At 42.1% G+C, this 24,523-nt stretch overlaps 1 protein-coding gene across 1 annotated transcript in view; it reads left to right on the plus strand.

Annotated features, from left to right (window-relative positions):
* The window catches only part of LOC134347307 (nuclear factor 7, ovary-like), an 84,747-nt gene extending 75,108 nt beyond the window's left edge, over positions 1-9,639 (plus strand). Inside the window, exon 6 of the mRNA XM_063049705.1 lies at positions 9,095-9,639. Coding sequence (XP_062905775.1) covers positions 9,095-9,639 — 545 coding nt within the window. The remainder of the gene's footprint in view (positions 1-9,094) is intronic.
* The last annotated feature ends 14,884 nt before the right edge of the window (positions 9,640-24,523 follow it).

Raw genomic sequence — 24,523 nt, forward strand, 5'->3', positions numbered from 1 at the left:
CTGACTCATGTACAGTACATCAAAGACCATAATACTAATCCTTTGGGGATTATCACAGGATTTGGCATCCAGTTTGAAAAAGCTTCCTTCTGCAAACTGAATAACTATATTATGTATCCAAACCTGGTTTACTCTTTTAATCTTTTGTGCTTCAATGCTGCTAATCTTTAAGAAGGTATAAAACTCACTTGCAAAATCCTGGCAGTTTGGGAAATTTAATGAGTTGATGGGAGTGTTTTCAATATAACAGCTTAAATTTGCAGTTGATTCTTGTATTGTTTCACAAAGCAGTGTACTGATCAGTCTCTGCAGAACCCAGGCTGACTTTTGCACCTTCAGTTCATCAAATGCTTCTTCTGGGAATCCCGTATTAACTTCTTGTCTAATGTTAGTTCCCATAGCACAATCATTTACATAATTGGAGTTGAAGAGAACAATAGGCTGTTCAGTCCACCATATCTGTGGCCATCTTTAGCTATCCCATTTGCCTATATTACATCCATTTTCTTCTGTGTCTTGCCTGTTTGTACATAAATGCCTCTTAAACATAATGATTCTATCTGATTTTGCTGCCTTTGACAGCAGGTTCTGGATTAAAATGTAGACATAGAGCCAGTTAAACCCCTGCCCTCTATTTTGATTCCCCTACCACAGGAAAAAGATTCTGGTTACCTACCCTGTCTCGGCCTGCTATATGCCTCCTTCACCCCAGGGGAAAAATAAGCCCAGACTGCACAATCTCTTCCCATAACTCAAGTCATTTAGTCCAGGCAACAGCCCGCTGAATCTCCTCTGCACTCTTACATTGGAACAAACATGCAATACCTATAACTGTCCTTTGAAATTGCTGAACAGTACCAGAAATTGAGATTCATCAGGCAGACTGAAAGCTTGATCATTGGCCATGTCTCCTCACTGCCTCTTGTCCAGGTGACCTGGTCCCCAAGGAAGTTTCAACCTTCAACTCTTTAATAATTAAAAAAAAAATGGCTTCCTGCAGAATCTGGAAATGAGTCTACAGTGCTAGGGTCCCCCTCAACCACATCCTGCCCAATACTGGAGGCACTGGCCTCAGTGAACCAGCTGCTTCACAGGTTATTTTTTTCACGTGCTGCTAGAGAAAGGATGACTACAGTAGGAATCAATATGTAGTACACAATCTTTGTAACACTTATCCCTGTTAAAGCCCTTGCCATTTTAGTGTGCAGTAGAGTTCTGCTTGCTGTATCTATGCCAACCATCATTCCTAACTGTGCTAATCCCACTTGCCTGCTTTAATTCTATAGACCCCTACTCCTTGCTCTTTCAAGTACTTGTCAAAATATCTCTGTTACTGTCCAGCTTCCTCCACCTCTGTCAGCTCATTCAAGAGACCAGATACCTTGTGTAAAACGTTTACATCTTGGATCCTCTAAGCCTCCCTCTTGTGTTGAAACTCTGCTTTCCATGGGAAACAGATTCTGGCTATCAAACCTCTTGTATTGTCTACCACTGTCTTGTTAGCTCGGTCTTTCATGCTTTGGAGCAAAAAGACCTAGCTTATTCACACCCCACCTTTGTAATTTAAAACCTTTGCAAGCAATATCCTTGTGAATCATTTCTAGCTTTGTCATGTCCTATAGAGTAGTGACCAGAATTGCATACAATACTCCAATTACAGCCAATGCAACGTATCATACGGTCCAAGTTTCACCCATGTTACTCAATGCCTCAGTCAACAAAGACAAGCACACTGTATGCTTACTAGGCCACTGCCTATAAGTTTGCATGGAACTGTGCTTATTCCCCAATGTCTCTGTTCTAAATATTCCCCAAGGCCCTGTCATTCTGGTAATCCTGCCTTGTTTAATTTCCTATAATGTGTAAATTTGCATTTGGTGTTAAACTCCATCTGCTGTTCCTTTGACTTTTCTAGTTGATCCAGATCAAGGGTTCCCAACATTTTCATGCCACGAACCAGATTGGAACCCTTTATCTAGATCCTGATTAACTTTGGGCATTAGACAATCCTTTCTTCCCCCTCCCCTACCCCCACAACCAATACAAACAAAAAATGAAACAAAACTCAGACCCCAAAATCCACCCCAGAGTAAATTGGCTCTGGATCAGATGAGAGCATCAAACACTGATCTTGCCGCAAACACTCTGTAAATATGATGAAACATACTCACCTGCACTCTGAGTAGAATCCATCCGACTGTGGTTCAAACAGGCCTGGAGTTGTCAAAGTTAAATGTGGAAGGAAGATCTAACCATCTGTCGGGTGCTGATATTTGCATCAGTCTTGCTACTGCTGTTGTTTCTGTGAGTGGGGGGGTTGCCGATTATTATGTGTAGGGGGTCGTTAATTGTTGTGGCTGGATTTTTTTTTGCAGTAGGCAAGGTGATGGATTTTGGGGTCTGAATTTAATTTCCTTTTCGTATTGGTTGTGGGAAGGGGCAGAGTTGATGGTTTTTCTTTCATTAATATCCATGGTTTTGCTACATTTAATAGCTATCTCGAGTAGACATGTATCAGTTGTATTATACATTGACAATTAAATGAATCTTGGGTGACACTACTTTCAGGGTGTCAATTAGATCTGACAGAAGGCAAACTCAAAGGTGTAGCTTTCTTTTTGAATCATAATCATAGTATGGAAATAGCCCTACAGATACTACTTATCCATGCCCACCATTATTCACATCTGAGCTAGTCCCACTTCCCCACATTTAACACATCCCTCTAAAACTTTCCTATTCCCATATGTCTAAAGTGCCTTTTCAAATGCAATTCTGCCAGTCTCAACCATTACTTCCAGCAGTTCATTATGTATACAAACCACCTGGCTAAAAAAAAAAAGTTGCCCCCCTTGGGTTTCTACTAAATCCCTCCTCTCACCTTAAACCTTTGCTGCCTTGATCTTGATTCCCTTGTCAACCATCGAACCATAGAACCATAGAAACTACAGCACAGAAACAGGCCTTTTTGGCCCTTCTTGGCTGTGCCAAACCATTTTCTATCTAGTCCCACTGACCTGCACATGGACCATATCCCTCCATACACCTCCCATTCATGTATCAGTCCAATTTACTCTTAAATGTTAAAGAACCCACATTTACCACCTCGTCTGGCAGCTCATTCCACACTCCCACCACTCTGTGAAGAAGCCCCCCTAATGTTCCCTTTAAACTTTCCCCCCTCACCCTTAACCCATGTCCTCTGGTTTTTTCTCCCCTTGCCTCAGTGGAAAAAGCCTGCTTGCATTCATTCTATCTATACCCATCATAATTTTATATACCTCTATCAAATCTCCCCTCATTCTTCTGCGCTCCAGGGAATAAAGTCCTAACCTATTCAACCTTTCTCTGTAACTGAGTTTCTCAAGTCCCGGCAACAGCCTTGTAAACCTTCTCTGCATTCTTTCAACCTTATTTATATGCTTCCTGTAATTTGGTGACCAAAACTGAACACAGTACTCCAGATTCGGCCTCACCAATGCCTTATACAACCTCAGCATAACATTCCAGCTCTTATACCCAATACTTTGATTAATAAAGGCCAATGTACCAAAAGCTCTCTTTACGACCTTATCTACCTGTGATGCCACTTTTAGGGAATTTTGTATCTGTATTCCCAGATCCCTCTGTTCCACTGCACTCCTCAGTGCCTTACCATTTACCCTGTATGTTCTACGTTGGTTTGTCCTTCCAACGTGCAATACCTCACACTTCTCTGTATAAAACTCCATCTGCCATTTTTCAGTCCATTTTTCCCAGCTGGTCCAAGTCCCTCTGCAGGCTCTGAAAACCTTCCTCACTGTCTACTACACCTCCAATCTTTGTATCATCAGCAAATTTGCAGATCCAATTTACCACATTATCATCCAGATCATTGATATAGATGACAAATAACAATGGACCCAGCACTGATCCCTGTGGCACACCACTAGTCACAGGCCTCCACTCAGAGAAGCAATTCTCTACTACCACTGTTTGGCTTCTTCCATTGAGCCAATGTCTGATCCAATTTACCACCTCTCCATGTATACCTAGCGACTGAATTTTCCTAACTAACCTCCCATGCGGGACCTTGTCAAAGGCCTTACTGAAGTCCATGTAGAGAATATCCACTGCCTTCCCTTCATCCACTTTCCTGGTAACCTCCTCAAAACTCCAATAGATTGGTCAAACATGACCTACCATGCACAAAGCCATGTTGACTCTCCCTAATAAGTCCCTGTCTATCCAAATGCTTGTAGATTCTGTCTCTTAATACTCCCTTCAGTAACTTACCTACTACTGATGTTAAATTTACTGGCCTATAATTTCCCAGATTACTTTTCAATCCTTTTTTAAACAATGGAACAACATGAGTCACTCTCCAATCCTCTGGCACCTCACCAGTGACATTTTAAATATTTCTGCCAGGGCCCCTGTAATTTCAACACTAGTCTCCTTCAAGGTCCGAGGGAACATGGGCAAACACTGAGTAAATGCATAATCTATGCTCATGTTGCTACGAGATCAACCCTCAAACAGTTGCAGCTTGCACAACCTTTCTCCATAGCTCAGTCCCTTGAGTCCTAGCTACATCCTCAAATCTCCTCTGCACTCCTTCCACATTGATGACTTTCTTATAAAAGTATGACCAAAATGAATACAACTCCTATGTGACCTCACCAGCAACTTGTACAACTAGAACAATTATCCCAAATTCTATACTGACTGGTGAAAGCTTGCATGCCACTTTCCCGACGTGGCCTTCTATATATTGGCGAGGCCCAACGCAGACTGGGAGATTGTTTTGCTGAACACCTACGCTCTGTCCGCCAGAGAAAGCAGGATCTCCCAGTGGCCACACATTTTAATTCCACGTCCCATTCCCATTCTGACATGTCTATCCATGGCCTCTACTGTAAAGATGAGGCAACACTCAGGGTGGAGGAACAACATCTTGTATTCAATCTGGGTGGCCTCCAACCTGATGGCATGAACATTGACTCCTCTAACTTCTGCTAATGCCCCACCTCCCCCTCGCACCTCATCCGTTATTTATTTGTATTCACACATTCTTTCTGTTTTCTCCCTCTGTCCCTCTGACTATACACCTTGTCCATCTTCTGGGTTCCCCCCACCCTCCTTTTCCTTCTCCCTGGGCCTCCTGTCCCATGATCCTCATATCCCTTTTGCCAATTGCCTGTCCAGCTCTTGGCTCCATCTCTCCCCCTCCTGTCTTCTCCTATCATTTTGGATCTCCTCCTCCCCCTCCCACTTTCAAATCTCTTACTAGCTCTTCAGTTAGTCCTGACGAAGGGTCTTGGCCCGAAACATCAACTGTACCTCTTCCTAGAGATGCTGCCTGGCCTGCTGCATTCACCAGCAACTTTGATGTGTGATGTCACTTTCACTGTCTACCTGCCTTTTTCACTTTCAGGGAACCAAGCATGTTCACTCCCAGATCCCTCTGTTGTGCAATCTCCCCAGGTCCCTGCAATTAACTGAATATCCCTCCCTGGCTTGTCTTCCCAAAATGCAAACTTTGCGCTTATCTAAATTAAATTCAGTTGTGTCCTACACTTACAAATAGTCATGGAACAGCACAGAAACAGACCCAATTAGTATTGCCAAACTAATAAAATGTTAAATTGTGGTAAAACTGGTAAGTTTTAAAATTGCATGTAATTAAGAATGATGAACTAAAATAACTTTTCACCTGAATCTATCTGCTTTTTCCCCAACTCCCATCTGCTAGGTTTAGCTATGAAGGGCTACAAGGAATGAGGACTGATTTGATAATGGTTTAAGAAGCACATTTAACTTCCTGAGTTTAATAATGGAAAGATGGATGCTAAAGATCAATGTTGAAGTTTAGTATTGCTAAATCCTTAACCCTATCTTGACAGAAGTACTTTCCACCATTGGAGTATCTTGTGTACTTTACAACATCAGAAATGTATGCAGTTGTGCAGTTTCTGGCACCTATCCATAATTTAGATATTCCATTTTAGAGTTTGATGGATAGGTGTGTGCAGGACACAATGGAGAAATTCCTTTTCTATTAGTGCTTTCGGACTTTCAAAGGCAAGCATCTGCATTGCATATTTTTCTACAAGATCTGGAATAGGACTTGAACTCTTGGTCTCAGATCCATTGACTGCTGACAGATTTTATTCTGTCGTACCACTGAAATTCTCAAAATTGTAACTTTCAGCTAAAAGCTAAACTTCACATGTTAACTGCCAAAAGCACTTAATTTGAACTGATGATTATGTGAGCACATGTTTGCCCAATATATACAGCACAATAAACTAGTAAATACAATATCTCAGGTTAGTGTTCAATGTATCTGTCCTCCTGTTGCACAAACTTATATTGTTTTCTCTTTCAGGATATTAGTTGTTGGAGGGACAGGTAGGCACCTGTTAATGTTAGACACTTGCTGATTTTTGTTTCCTGACTGCAAGGGTTTTCAAATGATAACATGTACACTTGCCAGGTTTACTGGAGAGACTCCCACTGCTATATCTCAGAATGTATGCCTGGGGACATTCAAGGGACCTTTGCAATATAAACTATGGAGGGAAATGAAAGGTTTCATCCATCCAGGTACTGTAATGTCTTGCTCTTCCCATGATAATGTACCTCATAGAGAATTCAGTTACAATAGCTACTTTGAGAACCATAAGATTTGAAACTCAAAACAGCAGCAAGCTATTTTTGAAGTTGGATTGAAAAAGTTGATTAAAATACCTTCTGAAGGGCTCCTAAAGCAATGTGGGAAACATGGGTCATAGAGAATATTGGTGTGAATCTGAATGTAAAGTGTTTAAGTTTTACTGAGTTCCATTTTAGTGGAGCCCAGTTTGGTGCTAAGAAAAATCAGTTAAGATTAATTTGAATTGTCTGGCTACATCATAAGTTACAAAGCTGACTAAATGGCCTTTCAGCTAGTTCCGTTACCTGAATTTGGCCCATACCCCTCTAAACTTTTCCATGTGCCTAAATGTCTCAAAATAATTATAACCACTCCACCAATTCAACTGAGAGCTATGTACATACAGACACCATATTTTGTCAAGCTTGCCCCTTGGATCCCTTTTAAAACTTCTCTACCCCACCATAAACTAACAGGGTGAATTTTTTCCTAAGATATTGGAATAATTTGTACACAAAGCAGCATGATAATTGATCAAAGTTCTTCACTTAATTCAAGTGTTGTGGCATCATTGTTTCAGGTTACATGTCAGAGCAGTTAAATAGGGACTAGTGCTGTAAAACCAACTTTAATTGCCGCAGAACTATGGTTACAGTTAAATTCACCACATTGGAAGGTCTAGAGGACAGTGGGTCAACTCCAATGGCATGAGTGAAGTGGGTGAAATTTGATGCATCAGTTGTTTAGTGGTCAATATTCTGGATATTGATTTTTTTAATTCAGTGACATGACTGGAATTGAAGTTTTCCAGTAGCTTTGGAATTTGAATTTGTCCCTCGAATCACTATCTGCTGCCAGATGGTGCAGAATGCTAAGCATTACACTAATCCTAGCATTTGTGGGCTTCTCTAGTCTTTCAAGCATTGGAAAATTGAATTTATTTCTCATGAAATGTTGAGAAGCTTTTGGGAACATTTGCAAATATTGTAGTTGCATGGTGTCACCCACATTGCCTGAACAAGCCCCTTCCACGTACCCAGCCACATCACATAAGCACTCACTCAAATATAATCACAATAATGAACATCTGCAGAGCCTAGAATTTTGGGAAACCTCAGCAGATCAAACTATATGACATGCCAAGTGTTTCCAGCTGGTTTTATTTTCAAATCTCATCACAGCATGTTTATAACACAGCAGGTCATTTGGCTCATTTTATCTGACCTGGTTTTACACTGAGAGCAATGCAAAGCTGCTGGATGGGATGGGCAGTATCTTTAGACTGGGTAAGAACAGCTATATCCCTTCAACCGTTCATTTATTGAATCAACCCTAATCTCTAAAGTTTAGCAACAGCATGACCATTTTGATCACTTTGCACTAAATTTAGAAATGGATATTTTTTCCTGTTTTTTTTTTAATGTTGAATCTGCTTTTATTTGTGAATACTGCTGTTACATAGAAACATAGAAAATAGGTGCAGGAGTAGGCCATTCGCCCCTTCAAGCCTGCACCACCATTCAGTATGATCATAGCTGATCATCCAACTCGGAACCCTGTACCAGCCTTCCCTCCATACACCCTGATCCCTTTAGCCACAAGGGCCATATCTAACTCCCCGTTGTATGTGTTAGTGGGACTGCTGGAAGTATTTTTTCATTTGTCCATACTTGTATTTGTGTACATGACAAGCTCTGCTTCCTTTGACTTTTGAGGAATGGGCATTTGTTTTGTCAAGATCCATCAGCTGATTTCCTATGACTTTCTAGGCTGCTCCTCATTCTAGCATCTGTGGAATTTGCCTGACAAGACCAACTTGGGTAGTTTCACTCTAAACTTTTGATTGTCCGGCAAATACTTTGATCCTCATCTAACAGTCTTTCAACCCTATAACTGTCCTTTTATCCCAGGCAGTGCATTCTAGAATAGAACTACTGTATTGAGAAAGAAACATGTTTATTTGTTTTAGAGCCAATTACATTCCTTCTTGCTAGTTCTCTATGTATAGCCTTCAAGATTTTAAATACTGGTCTAATCAAGTCTATCAGCCCTAGAATTGTGCAGCTAAATTTCTACTGCATACCTCCAAAGCTTTCATACTCTGCAATGGACATAACAGCTGCAGCTGGACCACTTTTGTTTAACATTGATCATGACGACTTCAGGCTGAGACCCAACCTCACCCCAAATTTCACAAAAGTCCCATGTGTTTTTCCAATTTTCTCTGCCTGCCTGCTAGTTTTAGTGAACTATCTACAGCCTCGTATCTATTCTGCTACCCTTTGTGAATTGTCCAAATAAGATGCTGAACTACACCTGTGTCTGTACCACGCAGACTCTGTCAGGGTAGATGTATTCTGTGCCACTGCAAGATTAAATAAGTGACCCAAACTAATCTGAACATGTCACCATCTATTCAAGTTTTCCAATAATCCATAAACTTCTTATCTACTGCAGCTCCAGCTGCCCTGACCCTGGACCCCAGAACTGCAAACCCTTGGCTCTTGCTGTCCCAGGACCTAACCAGTATGACAGTCGTGGACCACAGATTGCAGGTTCCTGATGACCTGGCAAGGTTTGATGTATGCATTTCTGCTTTGGCCACGGAAGGTTTTGTTGATGGGACACACTACTGGGAGGTCGAGGTGAGAGGAAAATCCAAATGGGATGTGGGAGTAGCCAAGGAGTCCATCAACAGGAAGGGTGAAATTGCCCTGAAGCCAGAGAATGGATACTTCGTGGTGTCCTTGAGCAATGGGAATGAGTACTGTGCTCTAACCTCCCCAAAGCCCATCCCGCTGCCACTGACAGTACAGCCAAACCGAATTGGTATTTACCTGGATTACAATGGAGGTCAAGTGTCATTTTACAATGCTGGTAACCTGTCCCACCTCTACACCTTCAGTGTGAATTTTACTGAGAGGATGTTTCCTTTCTTTAGTCCCTGCTTGAATGACACTGGGGACAATAGTGCTCCCCTCTCAATCCATGCATTGCATTAACTGACTCTTAAAGATCTGGTCTACTCTTAGATTATTCTGTATGCATAGGTAAAATTGGGTGAAAAGGGGAAGAATGATGTTTGTGGTCTAACCTATGGTAACTTGTCTGTTTCATGAAGGAAGCCTTTGTATTCTAAACTGTTATGCATGGTGTGGGAAGTGTTAATAAAAGTATCCTTGACAAATGGTATGAAATTACTTCTATCTACCTCCTGCTTTCATGTTGTGATTTTGAATGTCAGTTATCATTACACAGTAATTCCATCCAATCCTATAAAATTGCTGAGAATTGGCTGTATAGTTGTTATACATCACAGAAGCAAGCCCTTTTCCAAATATCCATGGCCAAGATGCCTATCTGCACTAGCCCCATTTCCCTGTATTTGGATCCTATCCCTCTGTTTTCCTGTCCATGTACAATAATCTATGTACCATGTCATCATGTTCTTTTCATGACTGATTGTTCTTAGCAATTTTTTTCTACAGAGGTGGTTTGCCATTGCCACCTAGGCAGTCTTTTTACAAGATAGATGACCCTAGCCATTATCCATACTCTTCAAAGATTGCCTACCCAGTATCAGTGGTTCCATAACCAGGACTTGTTAAATACCAGATAAGAACAAGCTCCTCGTATAACCACCTGCTCCCATGGCTTCACCTGATCCTGTTGGTGGGGGGTGGGGGGTGGAGGGGGGAGATGCTAAGCAGATACTACAGAAGGACCATCTTTCGAATGGGCTTTTGAGTGATCATGTTTTGCACCCCAAATGGCCTGGTTCATTGCTCTTGTGCTGTAGGTGGCCTAGCAAACATGGAGGCTAACAGGAAATTTAGTGGAAACAATTTTAACCTACTTTTTCATTCTCAGGTTCTCCTTTGATTTCTTTCCCCCTCAACTAAAACTTGTGCACTTCCGGTTTTAGACTCCTCACTGGAGAAAGATACTGGCCATTGCCTATGCTTCTCTTGATTCTATATACCTATAAAATATCATTACTCTTGAGCTCCAGGAGAAAGCAGCCCCAGTCTCTCATCTATTCTCATAGCATCTTTGATTTTCAAGCTCAAGTTTATCATTTCAACTATTTACATGTATACCATCAAATAAAAAACATTCCTCCAGATCAATGTGCCTAGCACAGTACATTTCACTCACACACAACACATGATGTAATATTACCACAAAGTAAATAATGAGATGCTTTTATGACACAAGTTTAAAAAGTAAGCAGTAGAACACTACCAGCACTTATGTGGTGAAAGGTGCCTGGCAGCAGGGAATGCAGTAATCTCATGGCCTGGAGGAGAATGCTGTTTCCTGTCCTAGCATCTTTGTTCTGATGCTATGGTACAACCTGCCTGATGGTATTGGGGTCAAAGATTGTCAGATATCCCTCCCATCCATCCAACAGTGCCAAAGGCCCTGCATATACAGCATTACTGGTAAATATCTCATGGGTGGAAAGTGGACCCTGCTGCCCTTCAGCAATCTTCACAATCTGTTGTAGGGTCTTGTGGTCATTTCCCATACTAGATTGGGCTGCAGCTGATCTGGATACTCAATGGCACACCTATCAGCTTGTGTTGCTCCCTCCTCTCCCTGTACCTTCTGACTACTTTTTTTTTCTCCAGTCTTGATGAAGGGTCTTGGCCCAAAATGTTGATTATACTCTTCTCTGTAGACACTGCCTGGCCTGCTGCATTCCTTCAGCATTTTGTGTGTTGTCCACAATGGGCTCTTTCGTCTTGTCCACACTGAGGCTCAAGTTTTGCTTGCATCATTCAGCTGCTCTATGCCATCTTGTTGTCATTGGTGATGAGGCTAAGCACTATTGTCATCAGCGAAGTTGAGCCTGCAGCACTGGGGGAAGGTGTAATGGAGTTGAGATGCTGCTGGCAACACAGACTGACTGGTCTTTCTGGCAAGAAGTCCCAGATGCACTTAGAGTTGTTGAGACCCAGTGAGGACGGTTTTCCCACAGTCTTTGGGGAATGATTGTATTCACTGCTGAAATGAAACTGATGACCAGCATCCTGGTGTATGAGGCACCTTTACCCAGGTAAGTCATCTGAGTGGGGTGGAGAGGCTACAGCATATTCAATGCACTGATTTGAGTGCTGTGAACTGAAAAGTATCCAAAGTGGCAAGAAGATGGGATGTAGTGCAAAGCACAACCAGCTGCACAAAGCATGTCATTATTGTTGATGTCAATGCCATAAGATGGTACTCATTAAGGCAGTTTTTTTTGTCACACTCTTGTACACCAGGATGATGGTGGCTGCCTTGAAGCCTATGGGAACAGTGGAGGTGTGAAGATGGCTTGAGAATGTCTGTTAATGGGGCTGCACAGTCCCTCAGGTATGTTATCAGGACCTAATAATTTACATGAGTTGACTCTGTCCAGGGTCTTCCTCACATCAGCTGCAACCAGTCTGCTGCAGACAGTGCTGCCTTCCTCACCAGTACATCATTCCATGCATACAAGGCATTCAGCCTATTGGGAAGATTCTTCCCCTTTCCAACTTGCTGACATCCTTCTATAGTTTGGCAGCCAGCCTGTATGCAATATTCCTAAGGTGGCCCACCAACACTTTGCACAAGTGTAACATGCTCTCATCTCTTAATGCCACCAGATGGATTCAAGCATGCTTAATGCTGTCTTCACAACCCTTTCTACCTGTGCCTCCACTTACCAGGAAATATGACACAACCATTGTTGGTGAAATCCCAGATGAAGATGAGAGGGCGTACAGCAGTGAGATATTCCAACTAGTGGAGAGGTGTCACTGCAATCACCTTGCACTCAATGTCAGTAAGATGAAAGTGCTGATTGTGGACTTCTGGAAGGGTAAAACGAAGGAACACATCAATCCTCATAGAGGGATCAGAAGCAGAGAAAGTGTGCGGTTTCAAGTTCCTGGGTATTAAGATCTCTAAGGATCTAACCTGGTATCAACATATTGATAGAGTTGTACAGAAGGCAAGATGGTGACTATATTTCATTGGGAGTTTGAAGAGAATTGGTATGTCAACAATTACACTCAAAAACTTCTATAGATATACTGTGGAGAGCATTCTGACAAACTGCATCACAGTCTGGTATGGAGGGGCTACTGCACAGGACCGAAAGAAGCGGCAGAAGGTTGTACATTTAGTTGGCTCCTTGTGTACTCGCCTACAAAGTTCCCAGGACGTCTTTAAGGAGTGGTGTCTCAGAAAGGTAGCATCCATTATTAAGGACCTCCAGCACCCAGGTCATACCCTTTTCTCACTGTTACCATCAGGTGGGAGGTACAGAAGCCTGAAAGGGCACACTCAGTGATTCAGGAACCACTGCTTCCCCTCTGACATCCGTTTCCTAAATGGGCTTTGAACCCATGAACACTACCTTACTTTTTAAAAATAGATTTGTTTTTGCATGATTTTAAATCTATTCAATAACATACTGTAATTGATTTACTTATTACTATTATTTTTATTGAACTGATGCTAAGTTAACAAATTTCATGACATACGCCAGTGAGCATAAACAGCTTCTGATTCTGATATGTACTTGTACCCCTAGCTGTCTCTGTTCTACAACACTTCAGGCCCCAGCTACATTACTGTAATTCCTGCTCTGGTTTTGCTTGGCAAAATGCATCATTTTACACATGTCATCTGCTATTCCTTGACCTGCTCCCCCATTAATTGAGATCCTGTTGTAATGGTGACTTTACAAGAAAAGTGTAGCAGTTTGTATTTATAGGACCTATAACCTGTTTCTCTGTAACCACTGAACATTTTTGCTTAATGTACCAAAAAGTCAACATGCAGGTATAGGAGGCAATTAAGTCAAATTCTGTTAGCCTTTGTTATGACAGAATTAGTATGTGGAAATAAGACTTATTGCAGTGATAAGTGGCCTTGAGACTTCAGCTGAGGCAGTGTTTATTTTGGTCTTCCTGCTGAAATTGGATTGAGTTGCTGTAAAGGGAGTGTACCTAAAATTTGTGAAAATCTTTCTTCTACTCCCTAAGTATATGCAGACACTGAAGACAGCAGCACCAGCAGTGAGGGACAAGGAAGGTATTGACAGGAGTGCATACAGAATTGAATTGATGGACTGGCCTGTATTCAGGGAATCATCTAATGTCACAGCTGGCACTGACCTCATTAAAACCTGTGTGGATAAGTGTGTGCCTATGAAAACATTGTACAAATCAAAAGCCATGAATGAGGTTCATATTCTGCTGAGGGCTAGATTTGTGGCATTCAGGTCTTGTGACCCTGGAACATATGGAGTCTGCTCTGCTATTTCATCATGGATAATCTAATTTTCTTCTCGGCTCTAATCTCTTGCCTTCTCCCATATCCCTCATGCCCTGACCAATCAAGAATCTAAATATATATAAAGACTTGGCCTCACAGTTGCCTGTGGCAATAAATTCCACAGCTTCAGCACTCTCTAGCTAAAGAATCTCCTCCTCATTGCCGTTCTAAAAGGACACTCCTCCACTCTGAGGCTGTTGTCTTGTCTTAAACTCTCCAACCATAGGAAATGTCCTCTGCTGCCCAGAGCCATCAAAAGCTCTTCATATGATGAATCATTCAAACCTGTAATCATTTTTGTGAACCACCTTTGAACCTTCTCAAGTTTCTGCACATCCTTTCAAAGATGCCCAGTGCAAAACTGCTCACGATACTCCAAGTGAGGCTTTACCAGGGTTTTATAATGTTGCAACATTGCATGCTGGCATTTATATTCTAGTCCTCTTGAAACAAATCCTAACATCTCATTTGCCTTCCTCACCAAAGACTTAATGGAAAACTAACCTTCAGGGAATCCTGCACAAGGGCTCACAACACACATCAAAGTTGCTGGTGAACACAGCAGGCCAGGCAGCATCTCTAGGAAGAGGTGCAGTTGACGTTTCAGGCCAAGACCCTTCATCAGGAAGGGTTTGCTTTACACCTCAGATTTTAGTATTTTGTCTCCAATTAGAAAATGGTCAGTCCTTTCATTTCTGCTACCACAGTGCATGACCATACACTTGCTGACACTATTCCAACTGCCACTTCTTTGCCCATTCTCCTAAGTTTAAGTTCTCTAGTAGCCTCTCTACTTCCTCATAATTACCTGTCCCTCCACCCATTGTCGTATAGTCTGTAAACTTTGCAACAAAGCCATCAATTCCATCATCCAAATTATTAGCATATAACTTAAAAAGAATGTGTCCCAACACAGACCCCCGTGAAAAACCTCTGGTCACAGGCAACCAACTAGAAAAGACTCCCTTTATTCCCATTCTTTGCCTCCCACCAGTTAGCCACTGCTTTATCCATGCTAGATTCTTCCATATAATACCATGGCCTCGTAGCTTGTCAATCCTCGTGTGGCATCTTATCAAAGGCCTTTTTGAAAATCCAAATACACAACATCAAAGTATTCTCTTTTGTCTATCCTCCTTGGTGTTTCTTCAATGAAGTCCAACAGATTTGTCAGGAAAACTTTACCCTGGAGGAAACCATACTGACTGTGGCCTATTTTATCATGTGCCTCCAACTATCTCGAAACCAGATCCTTAGCGATCAACTCCAACATCTTCCCAACCAGAGGTCAGACTAACTAGCCTATTGTTTCTTCTGCCTTTCTCCCTTCCTGAAGAGTGGAGTGACGCTTGCAGTTTTCCTGTGATAGTAACTCTGATTCTCATTCTGCATGATAAGTGGACATTCATGCACCAGCCAAATTGGAGGTGGTTTAATATTCCACTTCAGTAAGGGGGAACTGAGTGAGTAAGCCAAGCTTTATTCTTGTTGGAATGGGTGAGCATTTGTCTTGAAAAATTATTTCCAGGTTTCCCCAAAAATCAAAAAATAAAGTCATTCAGCACATTCCCAGAAAATGATTCAATTTGGAAATTAGCTTGATCTACAGCAAGCTGGCTTCAATCTGCCTAACTTCTTGCCATGTGGCCATTTCTTGCTGATGAAGCAACATTGGCAGAGATCCTGAGTTCTGTGGTAGCTTTCAAATGCAGTGGTAATGTTTCTAATTAAAGATTAAATGACAATGTTGATGAATGTCATGGGAGGTGGGTGGATCATGCAGCAGGTGGCTTTTGATAATCCAAGTCTTTCTGCAGCTTTATGTGGACTCTAATACTGTGTTGTGACTGACTTTGTCGAAGTCTAGTTTATGGCCACATGCACAAATATGTGAAACATAGAAAATAGGTGCAGGAGTAGGTCATTCGGCCCTTTGAGCCTGCACCGCCATTTATTATGATCATGGCTGATCATCCAACTCCGAACCCTGCACCAGCCTTCCCTCCATACCCCCTGATCCCCATAGCCACAAGGGCCATATCTAACTCCCTCTTAAATATAGCCAATGAACTGGCCTCAACTGTTTCCTGCGGCAGAGAATTCCACAGATTCACCACTCGCTGTGTGAAGACGTTTTTCCTAATCTCAGTCCTAAAAGGCTTCCACTTTATCCTCAAACTGTGACCCCTCGTTCTGGACTTCCCCAACATCGGGAACAATCTTCCTGCATCTAGTCTGTCCAATCCCTTTAGGATTTTATACGTTTCAATCAGATCCCCCCCCCCCCAATCTTCTAAATTCCAACAAGTACAAGCCCAGTTCATCCAGTCCTTCTTTATATGAAAGTCCTGCCATCCCAAGAATCAATCTGGTGAACCTTCTTTGTACTCCCTCTATGGCAAGGATGTCTTTCCTCAGATTAGGGGACCAAAACTGCACACAATACTCCAGGTGTGGTCTCACCAAGGCTTTGTACAACTGCAGTAGTACCTCCCCGCTCCTGTACTCAAATTCTCTCGCTATAAATGCCAGCATACCATTCGCCTTTTTCACCGCCTGCTGTACCTGCATGCCCACTTTCAATGACTGGCGTATAATGACACCCAGGTCTTGTTGCACCTCCCCTTTTCCTAATCGGCCACCATTCAGATAATAATCTGTTTTCCTATTTTTGCCACCACAGTGGATAACTTCACATTTATCCACATTAAATTGCATCTGCCATGAATTTGCCCACTCACCCAACCTATCCAAGTCACCCTGCATCCTCTTACCATCCTCCTCACAGCTAACACTGCCGCCCAGCTTCATGTCATCCGCAAACTTGGAGATGCTGCATTTAATTCCCTCATCCAACTCATTAATATATATTGTAAACAACTGGGGTCCCAGCACTGAGCCTTGCGGTACCCCACTAGTCACTGCCTGCCATTCTGAAAAGGTCCTGTTTATTCCCAGTCTTTGCTTTCTGTCTGCTAACCAATTCTCTATCCACATCAATACCTTACCCTCAATACCGTGTGCTTTAAGTTTGCACACTAATCTCCTGTGTGGGACCTTGTCAAAAGCCTTTTGAAAATCCAAATATACCACATCCACTGGTTCTCCCCTATCCACTCTACTAGTTACATCTTCAAAAAATTCTGAGATTCGTCAGACATGATTTTCCTTTCACAAATTCATGCTGACTTTGCCCGATGATTTCACTGCTTTCCAAATGTGCTGTTATCACATCTTTGATAACTGACTCCAGCAGTTTCCCCACCACTGATGTTAGGCTAACCGGTCTATAATTCCCCGGTTTCTCTCTCCCTTTTTTTAAAAAGTGGGGTTACATTAGCCACCCTCCAATCCTCAGGAACTAGTCCAGAATCTAACGAGTTTTGAAAAATTATCACTAATGCATCCACTATTTCTTGGGCTACTTCCTTAAGCACTCTGGGATGCAGACCATCTGGCCCTGGGGATTTATCTGCCTTCAATCCCTTCAATTTACCTAACACCACTTCCCTGCTAACATGTATTTCGCTCATCCCTCCATCTCACTGGACCCTCTGTCCCCTACTATTTCTGGAAGATTATTTATGTCCTCCTTCGTGAAGACAGAACCAAAGTAATTATTCAATTGGTCTGCCATGTCCTTGCTCCCCATAATCAATTCACCTGTTTCTGTCTGCAGGGGACCTACATTTGTCTTTACCAGTCTTTTCCTTTTTACATATCTATAAAAGCTTTTACAGTCCGTTTTTATGTTCTCTGCCAGTTTTCTCTCATAATCTTTTTTCCCCTTCCTAATTAAGCCCTTTGTCCTCCTCTGCTGAACTCTGAATTTCTCCCAGTCCTCAGGTGAGCCACTTTTTCTGGCTAATTTGTATGCTGCTTCTTTGAAATTGATACTATCCCTAATTTCTCTTGTCAGCCACGGGTGCACTACCTTCCTTGATTTATTCTTTTGCCAAACTGGGATGAACAATTGTTGTTGTTCATCCATGCAATCTTTAAATGCTTGCCATTGCATATCCACCGTCAATCCTTTAAGTGTCATTTGCCAGTCTATCTTAGCTAATTCACAACTCATACCTTCAAAGTTACCCTTCTTTAAGTTCAGAACCTTTGTTTCTGAATTAACTATGTCACTCTCCATCTTAATGAAGAATTCCACCATATTATGGTCACTCTTACCCAAGGGGCCTCTCATGACAAGATCGGTAATTAACCCTTCCTCATTGCTCAAAACCCAGTCTAGAATAGCTTGCTCTCTAGTTGGTTCCTCGACATGTTGGTTCAAAAAACCATCCCGCATACATTCCAAGAAATCCTCTTCCTCAGCACCCTTACCAATTTGGTTCACCCAATCTACATGTAGATTGAAGTCACTCATTATAACTGCAGTTCCTTTATTGCACACATTTCTAACTTCCTGTTTAATACCATCTCCGACCTCACTACTACTGTTAGGTGGCCTGTACACAACTCCCACCAGCGTTTTCTGCCCCTTAGTGTTATGCAGCTCTACCCATATCGATTCCACATCTTCCCGGCTTATGTCCTTCCTTTCTATTGCGTTAATCTCCCCTCTAACCAGCAACGCCACCCCACCTCCTTTTCTTTCATGTCTATCCCTCCTGAATATTGAATATCCCTGAACGTTGAGCTCCCATCCTTGGTCACCCTGGAGCCATGTCTCTGTGATCCCAACTATATCATAATCATTAATAACAATCTGCACTTTCAATTCATCTACCTTGTTACGAATGCTCCTTGCATTGACACACAAAGCCTTCAGGCGCTCTTTTACAACTCTCTTAGCCCTTGTACAATTATTATGTTGAAAAGTGGCCCTTTTTTGATGCTTGCCCTGGATTTGTCGGCCTGCCACTTTTACTTTTCTCCTTAGTACTTTTTGCTTCTACCCTCACTTTACACCCCTCTGTCTCTCTGCACTGGTTCCCATCCCCCTGTTGTGAACTGACCTCTCGCCTAGCCTCTTTAATTTGATTCCCACCCCCTAACCATTCTAGTTTAAAGTCACCTCAGTAGCCCTCGCTAATCTCCCTGCCAGGATATTGGTCCCCCTAGGATTCAAGTGTAACCTGTCCTTTTTGTACAGGTCACACCTGCGCCAAAAGAGGTCCCAATGATCCAAAAACTTGAATCCCTGCCTCCTGCTCCAATCCCTCAGCCACGCAGCCACAGGTCACAGGTGAAGTCACAGGTGCGATCATAAAGTTGCAGTGGCTTTACAAACACATGGCATCAGATCATCAGCACTCACAAAAAAACAAATTATACACAATTTTAATAGGAAAAATTAATTAGAACCAAAATTTGTTTTAGGGCAATGTGATCAGTTGTCATTGTTAAACTGTAATTGGGGTTTTGCAGGTTGCATCAAGAACTGAAGGGCTGAAGTCGCTGTTCTTGAACCCATCGGTGTGGAACTTCAGCCATTTTGTGCCTCCTGCCTGATGGTACCTGAGGAAATGGTGTGACCCAGATGGTGGGGGTCTTTGGATGCTGCCTTTTTGAAGCAGTTCCTCCTGTAGATATTGGGCTGAGTCCATTGCTGTCTGCAGCTTGTGCTCCTGGGCTGTATCTGACCTTGATGCAACCAGTCAGGGCACTCAAGAGTTCATCTGTAGAAGATTGCTAGTGTTAGGAGGTTAAGGAGGCAAAAGCTTGTCACCTAAGTAAAGCCACTGGTGTGTTTTCACCTGTACTGTGCCAAGGACCAATCATCATTTGTGGTGTAATGAAGAAGATAATGGATCTAGCTCACTGTCTGGGAGGCTGTCAGTGTTCAAATGTATGACTGTGGACAGGCAGAGAAATAATTGCTTCCAAGACTGGTGAAATCCACCCAGTTTTTTTGGTCAAGTTAGCTGGAGCCCCGAGGAGTAGACTTGATAGTATCTCAAAACTTGAGGACACCATTTCACTACTCCAAGCAAGAAAAGGGTTCCTCTCTTCTCTCCATCAGTAAATGAATTTTGCTTTTTAGTGGATTCTTGCAAGGCCTCACAAGAGGCAATTTGCTGACCTTTAACTCAGTGACATTCAAACTTAGTGCATGGACTTTCCAAGATTCATAAGTATTATACCCATGTAATAGTCCATCCACAATTACCTCAATTAATACAGCTTCAAGCAGTTCTTGTCCTGTACAAGTCATTGGGTTTGTCTTTTGGTCTGTTAACCCATTCTGGTCCAGGTTTCTACCCCTCTTTCAAATGGGGTGACTATTAGACAGGATATGTGCTGAAAATGGAGAGGGTTCAAAGAAGGTTTATGAAAATGATTCCAGCATTAAACACTTGTCATACGAAGAGCGCTTGATGGTTCTGGGCCTGTATTCACTGGAATTCGGAAGAATGAGGGGTGACCTCATTGAAACCGATTGGATGGGGAGAGGATGTTTCCCATGGTGGGAGAGTCTAAGACCAGAGGACACAGTCTCAGAACAGAAGGGCATCCTTTTAGAACGGAGATGAGGAGGAATTTGTTTAGCTAGACAGTAGTGAATCTGTGTAATTCCTGACTACAGGTAGTTGTGGAGGCCAAATCTTTATGTATATTTAAAGCAGATGTTGATAGATTCTTGATGGTCAGTGCTTGAAGGGATATGATGAGGGGAAGGGGGCAAAGGATCAGCCATGGTGAAATGGTGGAGCAGACTCAATAGGCCAAATGGACCAATTATGGTCTTATGATATACAGAAAGCTGAAGTCCACACCACCAGGTTCAAGAACAGCTACTTCACTTCAACCGTTCAGTCCTCGAAACAACTGTCATAATTCTAATCACTACCTTGTTAATGCAGCACTCTGATCACTTTAGTTATTTTTGAACTTTAAAAGAATTCCTATTAAGTCATAGAGCACTACAGCACAGAAACAGGCTCTTCATCCCATATAGTTTGTGCTGAAGCATTAATCTGTCCAGTCCCATTGCCCTGCACTAGGTACCACTCCATATCCCTCCCATCTATGTACCTATTCAAATTTCTCTTAAGTGTTGAAATTGAGCCTGCATCCACCACTGGCACTGTCATCTCCTTTCCATGCACTCACCACCCTCTGAGTGAAGAAAATCCCCTTCATGTCACCCTTAAATATTTCATCGTTCATCCTTTGTAAATGAGCTCTAGTTGCAGTCTGGTCTGACCTCAGTGGAAAAAGCCTGCTTGCACTTAGTTCATAATGTTGTATACCCCTGTCAAATTTCTCCCCAATCTTCTACATTCTAAGGAAAAAAAAGTCCTAATCTATTCAAGCTTTCCCTATAAATTACTTCCTGATGTCCTGGCAATATCCTTGTAAATTTTTGCTGTCTTCCTTCTTATTTACATCCATCTTTTCTGTAGTTTGATGAACAAAACCAGACACAATATTCCAAACTAGGCTTTAGAAGCATCTCAAACAATTTTATCATAGCTCCCCAACTCCTGTACTCGATATATTGACTTATGAAGGCCAACGTGCCAGATGCTGTCTTTATGACCCTATCTACCTGTAATACCACTTTCAAGGAAATGTGGTTCTGTATTCTCAGATTCCTCTGTCCTATCACACTCATCATTCTCTTACCACTCACCATCTAAGACCTACCCTGGTGGGTCTACCCAAAGTGAACACCTCACACTTGCCTGCATTGGATTCCATCTGCCATTTTTCAACCCATTCTTCCAGCTAGTCCAGATCCCGCTGCAAGCTTTAGTCTTCCTCGCTGTCCACTGCACCCCATTCTTGGTGTCATCAGCAACTTCGCTGATCCAGTTTATCAGAGCATCATCCAGATTGTTGATATAAATAACAAACAATGATAGACTCTGCACTGAACCTTGTGGCTCAGCACTTGTCATAGGCTTAGGGTTGAGAGGGATAATAAATCAGCCATGATGGAATGGTGGAGCAGACTGGATGGGACAGATAGTCTAATTCTACTCCTATCTCTTATGGAAAAACATGGGCTATGCCTGGCATATCTGAGCTTTTCATCTATTACCAGCAGATGGGCCAAATAGCCTAATTGTGATTAAGGTTTAATGACCTTTGTGATTTTACACTATACGATCAGTCCCTTGTTCCAAGTTCCCTTACGTTCCAAGAAATAAAGTTTCAACCTTTCCCTATGACTCAGGCATGAGTCCTGGAAACACTTTCATAAATCATCTTTGCATTCTTTCCAGTTTAATAATGTGGTTCATATAACAGGATGATCAAAACTCTGCAATTTCTTGATAACTCCCAGAACAGGTTCTCAGGAAGGCCTAGTGTATCATCTGCTTCACACTTCTGACTCCGCGTGGCTCCCCAACACTTATGCTAAGGATAGGAGTATTAAGAACATCTCTTTCATGGTGCCCATACATTTGGTTACAATGACTGTGAAGAGTGCAGAGTTTTAATTTAGTTATCCTGTTGACTTCTCCTCTTCTACTTTTGTTGTTCAGCACACACCTGCTGCAGTTATGTTTGACCAACACCTCATTACTTCCATGTGCTCAATGCTAAACCCCTCATACCCCTTTTCTCTCCTCATTAAACAACAGTTGGTCCTATGTTCTGGTTATAATGGGGGCAGTGAGGAAAATATTGAACGTTGAGGTTGAGTGTACGAGAAGAAACGAAAAATGGGCAGTTAGCCGCGTTGGAAGGAAAAATCAGGAAACAAGTTAGTACTTAAATAGTGCCATGGATGATCCCAAGCCCAGATGCAAAAGGGGGAGGTTTGGGCAAAGGGCTAGCAACTCCACCCTGTAAAAACCCTGAGCTACAGATATGCCAACAGACTTCATCCCTGGGTCCTTTGCTTAGAAGACATATGAAATCATGTCGTGAGAATGGAACCCACAAGGCCAATCACCTCTATCAGCCCAGGATAGCAAAGTGCTAGAGGGGTTCTATGACCCTGTAGGGGTTATTTCTTATGAAGAAGACTCCAATATGTTGTAGTATCAAGGGATTTGTTGATCTGAGCACATGAAATAATGTTGATATGGAGGTATAGAAGGCCATTATTGCAATGAGTATTTTTATTGAGCATGCAGAATAAAATAGGGAGGCTTTGATTCAACCTTGTCAGACTCCGACTATTGCAGATAGTTTGCATCATTACATTAAAGAATTTACTTCCATTGGATCATAGAGGTTCAATGGGTTTATTCCTGGGATGATGTGGGTTGATGATGGTTGAATAGATTAAGTTTGTACTGACTGGAGTTCAGAAGAATGAGCATGTCTTTAAGGAAATTGACTGGAGAGCATGTTCCCCTGGTGGGTTCTCAGAGTTATCTAGATATCCAGAATCTAAAGACTCTATTATCCATTATCCAGGCAGCATCTGAATAATATCCAGCCATTTAAGGCTGAGATAAGGAAGAATTTCCATTGAAGATCTTGACTCTTCAGAATTCTGTCTTACAAATTGTAGAAGTGGACGAGTCCACCTCAGGGATCTTAAACGTACTTGCAAAATCCACAATGTAAGATGGAGATGGGATGGTATTTTGAATTATAAAGGAGATGCAAATGTGGGAAGATGCTTTGCTACCAGAATTTGATTACAAGTAATCTGATTGAATGGCAGGACAGTTTGAAGGACTGAATGGCCTGCTGCTGTTTCTGATTGTTTGTTTTGTGGCAGCGTATCTTCCTGATAATTCTCATGCCATCACTGGTGCTGGCATTGCTGAGCCTGGTCTATTGAGTTCAATATAATTAGCACAATTGTAGTGTGGGTGTACTTTGTATAAAGGTGGGACTTTTTATCCTCAAAAACTGTTCTGATCAGTGCCAGCAAGGGCAGCTGGATTTGCCACACAGAAATTAGTGAGAATGAGACAACCATTATATCATTTGAGTTGTTTCACTTACCACCTGCTACATAATTATTGAGGTAGGCATCAGTGGTGTTCTTGGTTCCTGGTTCTTAGCTCTGGGTTCTTGATCCTCCAAAATATTCTGCATGGGATTTAAACTGGAGGTGGCAGAAGGTGGGCTTAAGAAGGAGATTTTTGAAGAAGAAAAGCTGCCTTAAATTTAATTGGGTTTGGTTGTGTGACTGCGGAAGGATGAAGATGATTCCATGCTTTAATTGTGCGGGGGGAAAATGAATTGCTGTACACATCTGACTTGGTAGTCAGTATTTCAAATTGAGTTGAGTGCCCTTGTCTGGTCCTAATAGGTTTGGGTTTGATGTGGGATTGGTAGTCTATGTCGAGCTGTCCATTTAACATTTTATAAAAACAGGTCAGGCGGTGTGCTTCACATCTATCTTGGAGAGAGTTCCACTTTAATGAATTTAAAAGTTGAGTAACAGACATTTCTCTCTCATAGGTATTTGTGACAAATCGGGCGATGTGTCTTTGGACTCGCTCGATGGAAGTAGTGTTTTTGTTTGTGTATGGGACCCATGCAGCGACTGCATATTCCAAATGTGGCTTAACAATGGTGAGGTACAACTTCTCCTTAACTGAAGCTGAACAATGATGAAAATTGCATCTCAAGAAATTTTGGACTCCTATTGCATGATGCGTGTTATCAAGGTTGTCTTGATGTTAGACATGAAGT

This window comes from Mobula hypostoma, chromosome 5 (genome assembly GCF_963921235.1).
Source record: "Mobula hypostoma chromosome 5, sMobHyp1.1, whole genome shotgun sequence".
Taxonomy (NCBI): Eukaryota; Metazoa; Chordata; class Chondrichthyes; order Myliobatiformes; family Myliobatidae; genus Mobula; species Mobula hypostoma.